Source organism: Arachis ipaensis, chromosome B10 (genome assembly GCF_000816755.2).
Source record: "Arachis ipaensis cultivar K30076 chromosome B10, Araip1.1, whole genome shotgun sequence".
In the NCBI taxonomy this organism is placed as follows: domain Eukaryota; kingdom Viridiplantae; phylum Streptophyta; class Magnoliopsida; order Fabales; family Fabaceae; genus Arachis; species Arachis ipaensis.
This window is the reverse complement of record NC_029794.2, coordinates 19,106,965-19,116,458: the sequence shown is the minus strand read 5'-3', so window position 1 is coordinate 19,116,458 and position 9,494 is coordinate 19,106,965. Positions and strand designations below refer to the sequence as shown.

General features: G+C 33.9%; 1 protein-coding gene across 1 annotated transcript; it reads right to left on the bottom strand.

Moving 5' to 3' along the window:
• On the bottom strand, positions 319–1,211 carry LOC110268368. Its single transcript, XM_021114480.1, has 3 exons — positions 1,107–1,211; positions 551–923; positions 319–437 (listed from the first exon to the last, which is right to left on the bottom strand). The coding sequence occupies exons 1-3, from the start codon at positions 1,185–1,187 to the stop codon at positions 319–321; spliced, it is 573 nt and encodes a 190-aa protein (XP_020970139.1). The 5' UTR covers positions 1,188–1,211.

Here is a 9,494-nt window from a genome sequence, read left to right as displayed (position 1 = left end):
AGGCTAATTTAAATTGTTAAAGTATGACCCTCAAATCCAGTACAAGCAGTCGTAATTACGTATAAATGAAAAGTGCTTAAATGATAATGTGAAAAACACAATATGAAAATTTTACTACCCATATAATTTACCCATGCAAAAGACCTTAAAAAAAATATCGAATACTAAAATTGCTTAAATTGTAGAAGCTTAAAGCTGTACCTTAAGCATGCCGTACGCATGTTCCCTCTTTGCTTTGCTCACCAGCTTCCAACTGTGTAAGTGTATGGGGAACTGGGAATAATCCGCAGCCAAACTCCCTATAAAACCACTCAATAATCATGCCGCCTGACCAATTGGTTGCAGCTCACTGTTAAATGGGAGTACTATCTTTGTATTGGAATGGAGGGCTATAGCCTCCTTCACGCTCAGCTTAAAAAATTTTCTCACGCCATCCTCTAAGAAGTGTATGGGAAACAAAATTACTATATAATCATTGCACAAAAGAAAAATAGAAGCAAAGGACTATAAAGATAACTATTTACGAAAATGGGAGGGAAAAAATATTTACCGATAATAGTAACTTCCCAGAAATTTGTATCTTTGGATTTCTTGTTGTTATACTGACCTTCGACTTCTTGAGTAGCAAACAAGTCATTGATGTAGTCATCAAACGACAGAACTTCATCCGCTTCTGGGTCGTAATCCTCATCCCCTAATTCATGATCAGCCACTTCCGCGCGATGCCGAGTCTCTATGTTGTCAGTTGGAGTTTGAGGGTCATCAGCAATACTCGACTGTGCATTCCTATGATCGATGCGCGGTGCACGAAATGGTTCATTCATACGGGTTGTCGGAGCTCTATTAGCTGAGGATGAAATCGGAGGAGCCCTATCACGTGGTTGCTCCTGTGATGTCTGAGCTCCTCTAGTCGTGGACCCAACCTTAATGCAATGTGAAACCATTTAGAATTATATCTTAGAGAATGAATTAATATTGAGAATTATTTTATTTCATAAACTAATAATTTTGCCGGGAGAAAAATTAATGCGGTTCGATGATACAATTGAAGGATATATAATTTTCACATAAGGTTACATCAAGAAATGTTAACCACAAACACTAACCGTTGTCTCTTCAGTACCGGCATTAGTTCTGGCATCTTTTGGGGGTTCCCGTATAATGTTGTACCTTGGTTTCCTAGGCATCCTTACAAATCTGTATAGAAAACAATAGTAGACAAATGACAAGAACATCGTAAAAAAATGCTTAAAGCAAATAGAGAATACAAATTATACCCCAAAAATAGGGAATAAAAAATTATGAAATCTATATGAAACACTATAAGGCACATTACATGATACATCATAGACTGATAGAATATTAGAATTTATTTTTTTAAATAAATTAACAACATAATCAACTAAGTCTAATTAAATTAGTTTAAAATAAAAAACATTAATTAGTTTTAATGTTAGTTGAAGTCTTACTATTTAATAGGATTAATAACTGGTTTCTCAATAAATTTGAATGTGTCATAATTAAAAATGTGTATATCAATTTAATTCTTGACCCGGTAAGTAAAACAACTTGTATAAGTGTAAAATTATTTATTATCAAAAGGCAATAATCAAGCTTGACAAACTGCAACGGTTATACTAAATTGGATATTCAATATTCGAATATATAAACAAATAATAGTGGTATGGTATAATATTACAATAAATAGAAAGGTGAGTTGTTATGTAGAGGTGGGTTCCCTAATGAATCTTGCATTGAAACTCTTCCCTGCTCCCTACTTACCTTACTTATATTTGGCGATAAAAAAAGGGAGTAGAATTTAAATCAAGAATGCATAAATAATCCAAATCCATCAACAAGGTCAAACTCACAGTAATAACACCTTCCTCACAGTATCAGCAGCAACCATACCAAATTAATTAGCTGATAACATAACTTCAACGACAATTAATAAACCATATCAAGAAGTTCTTATCTCATAAGCCATAACATAGCAGCAGCAACAACCAACGAAATTAACCCAGAATTAACATATGCAATCCAAGAAAAAAAATACAGAAGGAACGGAACAAAAGCAACTAAAATCAGACAAATGGGGATGGCGAACAATGAAAAGTATAAAAAAATAAAGACATGAACAAAAAAGGCAAGAATACGAACCAGTGAAGGGACGGCGTAGAAACGAAAAACACATGACAGCCGGCAGGAGAAAGGGAAGAACAGCAGCGGCTGTGGGAGAATAAGGCAGACTGTTGGATTTCCGAACCAGGCCTTTTTATTTATTTTTTGGTATCCAAAACGACGTTTAGATCCTTCATTTATTTTCAAGAAACAAAATAAAAACATCATGGGAGTTACACTTATCTGTAATCATAATACTGGAAGAGGAGAAAGGAAAATATGCATAATCTAGTAATGATTAATCTAAAATAATGAAAGAAGAGAAGGGAAATTACATAAGAAATCTACTTAACACATGTTTTTAATGAAAGGCTTGATTTGATTAATATGACTGTATATATGATAAGTAGAATGATATATTGATATATAATCTTTATATATATATGTATATAAAAAAAATAGACCAAAATTTTCAACTCAAAATAATAAGATAACTAAATTAAGGTACCATATATCATGTACGATCAATATCTATACATCATGTGTGTATGTATAATCAACTTAGAATATATGAATGTTGTATTTTTAATAATTTAGGATTAATATCAAATTATATTATTAACGGATTTGAACAATAAGAATTAATTAATACAACATTTATAAAATATAATTCCTTATATTTAGAGTCCTAACTTTTTATTCAGTATAATAAATAAATATACCTAATAAATTAAATTTAGCATCAAAAGTGGGATTAGGATTGGGAGAAAAGACAAAGACAAAGACAAAAGCAAATGAACTTTTATGAGCAAATAGAATCTAAGCAGAGCAAAGCACAATCATCCATTCTAATAAAAAGATGCTATATATGAAACTAGGGGTGGGCATGGTTTGGATTTTTATAAATCCAAACTGGATCCACTTCAGAACCAGTTTTATGGTTCATGAAACCAAACCAGAACTGGATTGAAGAGAGAAATTGATTATAAACCAGTTTAAAAAATAAAAACCGGTTTTAAATCGGTTTTAAAATTTAAATCTGGTTTTACTTACAAACCGATTTTAAATTCGGTTTTACTTACATACCGGTTTTAAATCCGTTTTTTTTTAAATCCAAATCTAAAATCCAGTTTTTTTTATAAACTCCAGTTTTAAAACCGAATTTTTCGTTAATAAAAAATTCAGTTTTAAAACAAATTTTTGAAAATCCAGTTTTAAAACCAGTTTATTCAACCAAAAATCTAATTTTAAAACTAGTTTTTAAAAATTTAATTTTTAAACCAGATTTTTTAATAAAAAATCTAATTATGTGTCTTTCAAAATAACACTGCAAAAAGCTATCAGCTGAAAAGACCCAAACACTTTAACAAGAAACAGAAGAAGATGGTGCTGACAAGAATAAGCTATTTAGCTTAAAGACTAAAAGATTCACTATTGACCATGATGAAGAAGAAATATATTTATGATTAAGAAGAAATTAAATTAAAAAATAAAAATAGAACTGGGATTCACACATGCACATGCCTCTTCTAATATCGTACTAGTAGGAGAGTGAAGGGACCAAAACCAACATAGAAAAGGGTAGCAGAAGATTAATAGGAACCCTTTAAATGACTTAATTATCAATCCAATTTCCAAAAAAATAGGAAAACCAGACAATAACACAAACACAAACACTGCATAATTCATAATTCTGTTTAACCAATTATATTAATCCAAGCTTTTAGTGTTTTTCTTCCTTCATCCTAGCCACAAAAACAACACCACCCTATGCAAAAGAATCCACAGTACTTCTATCTTTCCTTTTCCAAAACAAACCAAAAAAGATGTTAAGGCTTACATATAAAGTACTCACTTCAGTGGCTTCCTTGTTTTTCACAGCACTTATATGGATTAGGATAATTATTTATTGATTACTATATTAAAAAAAAGGAAAATTAGAATTAAAATTAACAAAAAGGGGGCTAATAATAATAAAAGCCGAACCTAAGAGTTATAGAAAGGTAGCTTTGTTGAAATGAAGAAGCAGCAGAAAGAAAGTACTCATGACTCATTCATAACTAAAGATAGCTTTGTTGAAAATAAGAAGTGTCAAGTATGATCAGTCTGCACGATGAGGTCCTGCACACCCAAATCATGGTATAGACCATGCACAAATTCACAAACATTGAATAAATTGATGCAGTTAATTTCTGTTTTGCATCACTGGATTCTATACAAGCACAGCGATATTTTACTATATATATAACTATATACAAAAATAGGTGAAACCATAGGATCAATCCACTTTATAGGATTAGTTTTATTGTTCAAAAAAACAGGAACTAGAGTTAGATATGTTGTCCCGTTAGGGTATTTCATGAAACTGTATCTAAGGAGCAGAACCATGAACAAGATGAACAATGATGCTATCACAATCCCGCCATACCATATGCAACCACACATAATCGCCCTACAAAGCATGGCAGTCAATAATACAAAGGGTCCCAATAATTAAAGATTCTGCAAAGAAATAGACAACCTGACATAGAATATCAATAAAAATTGCTAACTAACAATATTAAAAAAAAGTCCACAAATTGTGTGTAAATTCTGGTGCAAAAAAATTGCAAATTGAATATGGACTGGCATCTACTTCAAATTTTGAATTTTTGCTTAATTTTTTCATTATATTTAATATCCATTTTAAAATAGTTCATAACAGTTTAAATGAGAAGCACAACAAATCACCATTTTTAAAAAATATATATATACACTAATAAAAAAACAGAGAAAACTTTCTCACACAAAGGAGCCAACTTTCACAATCTGGGTTTCGGAAAGACCTTTGTTAAAAAAGATTAATCCCTTTTGTTTTCCTTCAGAAAGCTAAAACCCTTTTCTCATAAAAATAGAGTGAAGAAGAAGATGAAGATGACGAAGAAGAAGCTTACCTAATAAACGAGCTCCAATCACGCGAACAACGAAATAAGGTTTCTCATTAATCTTTTTTCATAATAATGCAGACATCTAGCTGGAAGAATGAAACAAAAAAGGAAAAATAATTTTAAAAAGGAAAAATAAATAAATAAACCACCAGTATTTATTATATCAAAAACAAAAGAATTAATTATATGAAGCTGTGTTGAACATCCCACTCATTTGAGTGTTCGTATTTAATAAGCACGAAAGTGTTGGCTCACCTGTGGAAAGACAATCTTATGTTTAACCAGTAACGGAAAAAAGTCTCGAAGAGAAAGGGAACTGAACTCACGTAACTGGTTTGAAATGGGGAAGTCTCTCACCTGCTGAGAATGATGTGCAACTGATGGGAGAGTTTCAGATATATAGAAATTTTGGGGTGTATGGATAAAACAGAAAACGAGAGAAATAGGATGAGATCACAACAACGTTTGACAATCAGATTTAACGTTAATCAATTCAAATAGTTTGTTAGAGTATTTTCAAATCACTTTTAAATTTCTGTTATGCAATGTACCTGTTTCTTTATTGTTGCACCAAATCTGTTATTAAGTTACCATATTAACTTAAACAAGTTAACTATTGTATCTTTAAAAAAGTAAAATGAACCACCTGTATAATTTAAATGGACTTAAACGATTAGGATAACATAAAAATAGAGAATCTTGGTTTAATTTCAAAAGTTTGTTGAAATAATCAATTATAAAAATCTGTGATTCTCGAATGTTATAACATCAAGCTTATTGTCATGTGCTAGTCAACTGCGATGCCGTGGTTTCGTTCCTTGAGTAAGTGTATGCATGTATTTCTAAAACACCAATATAACTCTTTTCTCTCAATGACTAGTTGGACTAATTTTCTTCTCTCCAATAAAGTACATTTAGGGAAAAGACAAAGCGAAGCTTGCGTCATCAGACAAGGTCGCAAGCTAAGATAGATAGTGTCGTCCATGTAGAATTTCCTCGGTGGTTCAAGCATGAGTTTGACAGAATACTAACTTGACCAATATTTTTTTAGCCTGGAATTAGTACTATATGAAAACCGATTTTAATATAAAGCATGAATGTTATGTGGTTCCAGGTTCTTATGGAAAGTACGCTTCAATTGAAAGACCTGAAGTTACTTGCGTGCGGTCCCATGATTCAGGCCAGACGTTTTGGGGCGTACAATGTTAACGGGTACAATTTTAGAACTATCACAAAGGAAAACGGGATGAAAACACAAAATAGTGGAGTATACGTATCATCTAATACAAGAAGTTATGCAAGAAAGCGTGATAATAGAGTGGCTGTTGGTGGTGTTCCGTATTACAGAAAAATTGTAGACATAATTGAATTGAATTACAGCTATTCCTTCACAGTGGTATTGTTCAAATATGTTTGGGCTGATACCACTACCAGTAGAGGCATCAAATAAGACCATTTGGGGCTTACCAGCGTTAATTTCTCTCGTCCAATACACACTGGTAATCGTGAAGAAGATGAACCGTACATATTGGCATCAGAAGCTCAGCTTGTATACTATGTGGATGATGAAGTAGCTAAAGAATGGAGTGTTGTGGTTCATGTGAAACCAATGAATTTGTATGACATGGGAGAAGAGAATGAAGAAGCTGAAGTTGGTTTTTCTCCACAGCCAGGGTTGAACATGTCAGCGGAAGGTGACATTGGAGATTTACTGTTGACAAGGGAGGAAGATATAGAAGACCTCATAGAAAATTCCTTAGAGAATTTTGGTGATGTCGCGTAATGCATTGTATAAAGCATTTTAATGTAATTTAAATGTGATCTTTCTATCATAAACTAAGTTAAATAAACTCAGCGTTGTACGTTGTTTTTCTTTGTTACTTTATACCTGTGTAGTTTTTTTTTTGCAGTTAAATATTTATGTTATTATGAATTCTCTTGAGTAAAAGCAGACTTTTTGGTTCTTTCAACGATTTTAATACGGAAAAGTTAGTCTACGTTAAATCTTTATTCCTTCTACAGCTGTTGTTTTTCTTAGAGTTGCATTTTTTATAATCTTGCTATGTATTACGCAATATAATTTTACTAGTGTTATGTTTTGAAAACAATAGTGAAAATAACATGATGGTGGAATAGGATCGATGAAAATGAGGACTTTTTGTCATCCTCTGCAAGCAGAACAATTGCTACAGAGGTTTTGTTTAAGAAAATTGCCCAAACTACTAACAAGGGTGATGATAATTGTCGAAAATTTGTGTTTAGTTTAAAATTGTCTTAACATCTCGTAGATTGGTTTTTTTTTCTAAGTCAGTATTTAATGACTCCAAAAATCTCATGTATACTCATTCTGTTATGCGCATGTTGATATTTTCAGTCTTACCTGAATATTCTGGAGAAATAGTTCCTGACAGTCTAGATGGAGAAGAGTCTTATTCAGAAGACAATTTAGATGATGTATCCTCTGTCACAATCGATAGATCCATGCAGTTTGATCTGAATAAGGTTCCGGACGAAGAGGATGAAACTTTAGAAGACCTAAAAGATAAACAAGATGATATACATGTTAAGAAAATGTGCTTTGATCTGAATAAAATGCCACGGTATGGAGATGAAATATCAGATCCTCTAAAACGTGAAGCCCATAGATTCATAACAGAGTATTTTTCGCCAGGTCAATATGATGTTGGAGAGAAATTTTGATCTTTCATTATAACTGTTACGCTGATTTCCTTAGTTTAATGATTTGGGCTGCAGTTGTACAAGTTTAGTTACTTTTAGAATTTCTTGATTTAGGTTTAGTATGTCAATAACTTCAAAGAGGAGTAACTACTTTGATTTATGCTCTGTAGAACTTTATTTTAACTTTATAAATTCAGAGTTTGATTATATTTTCTTCTTTTACATCCATGATTGAATGCAATTTTAAATGCCAATAACGTAATCAAGAAAATCTTATTGGTAAATTTGTTCACATAAGTTAACATATATAGCTTAGAAGTAACTTGTAAATTTTTTTTACGTAAAATGAATTTAGAAAAAGTGTTGAGTTTAAGTAACAATGATTTAAACATATGTAGCTTTAGATAGTAGTCTTTACTCAACTAGATTATACCCAGATGGTTATTTCTAAAGAGAACAATGCAATATGTGGTAATACGCATTTTGCGGCGGCTTAAATAAAACCACCACAAAATATAAAACAATAAATCACTCGGCGGACATACAGCGGCGGTTTTCGAAAAGACGCCGCGAAATGCAAACCTGATTGCAGCCGCTACCTCTAACCGCCACTATATGCGCCGCAGTTTGTCTTTTCGCGGCGGTTTCACACAACCGCCGCAAAATAATTGTCGCTATCTTAAGGAATTATTGTAGTGTCTTTAAAGAGGTCGGATACTGACCAAGGAAGCTCAACATTACCGCCCAAAGCAGGTAATCGCCTCCAGAAGCCTCGACTGGAATCCCTATCTTTCCCAAAAGATAGGCCCCAACAAACTCCCCAGATACAGGGAACGGTTATCCACCAGAAAAGATGGAACAACCACAATCAAGGAGGTCATCAAATCCATTATAAATACACTGGCACCCTCAGGTATAATTCACGTTCTAATATACTAAAAACCTGCCTAAAATCCTTGCTAACTTAAGCATCAGAGTCCCTTGCAAGTACCACCCCCCACCTCCTCACGAGGAACTTGGACAGGCGGCACCTCGGCACCAAACAAGTTAGACGCTACCACCTAAAGGGATCTAAACTTCATGTTCAGGCCCAAATTAATGTTTCAGGTAACCCTAAAAAACATTAGTACCGTTGCCGGGAACTTGGAATTCATCTTTTAATAATGGTGGACCGCCAGCATGAAGACGGCCACACGGCGTCTGAATCTAAAGCTGAACCCTAACCAGAGGGCAACGCCATTATACTACCTCTGCCACACCAGACACATGGTTCTCATCGAAAAGGGCCATCCGCCAACCTACAGCCAAGGCAGATTCATTTGGAAGTCTGTCACCCCGAAGAAGAAGAACCCCCACAAATAGTAGAAATATTGTTCTCGTCCGAGGGCAGCAAGATCGGCTAGAGCAACTCGAATACCAGGCTTGGCGACAGCGAGAGGCCAAACGAGAGCTATGAAGAGAAGTAAGGCGACTATGGGGATTAGAGGGAAAGCTTCTAAAGTTGGAAATCGATCTTCGAAATCGAACTAATTGAACAGGTCGGGAAGACAGCCCTTTGGGCGAAGAAGACCCATTCTCGGAAGAGATCATGCAAGTCAAAGTACCCAGAAAATTTAAAACCCCGACATAGACCTCTACGACAGAATGACCGACCCTAGGCACCACCTCAACAACTTCAAATGCAGAATGTACCTGGCTTATGCCTCTGATGTCACCCGCTGCAAAGCATTCCCAACTAGTCTGACCAAAGTGGCCATGAAATGGTTC

What these genes read in the sequence shown, in the direction of transcription:
- LOC110268368 (XM_021114480.1), bottom strand. Translation starts at nt 1,187, where the DNA reads ATGCCTAGGAAACCAAGGTACAACATTATACGGGAACCCCCAAAAGAT. An exon ending in CCGGTACTGAAGAGACAACG is followed by an intron (nt 924 to 1,106) that starts GTTAGTGTTTGT and finishes CATTGCATTAAG; the next exon opens with GTTGGGTCCACGACTAGAGG. An exon ending in CTGGGAAGTTACTATTATCG is followed by an intron (nt 438 to 550) that starts GTAAATATTTTT and finishes TACACTTCTTAG; the next exon opens with AGGATGGCGTGAGAAAATTT.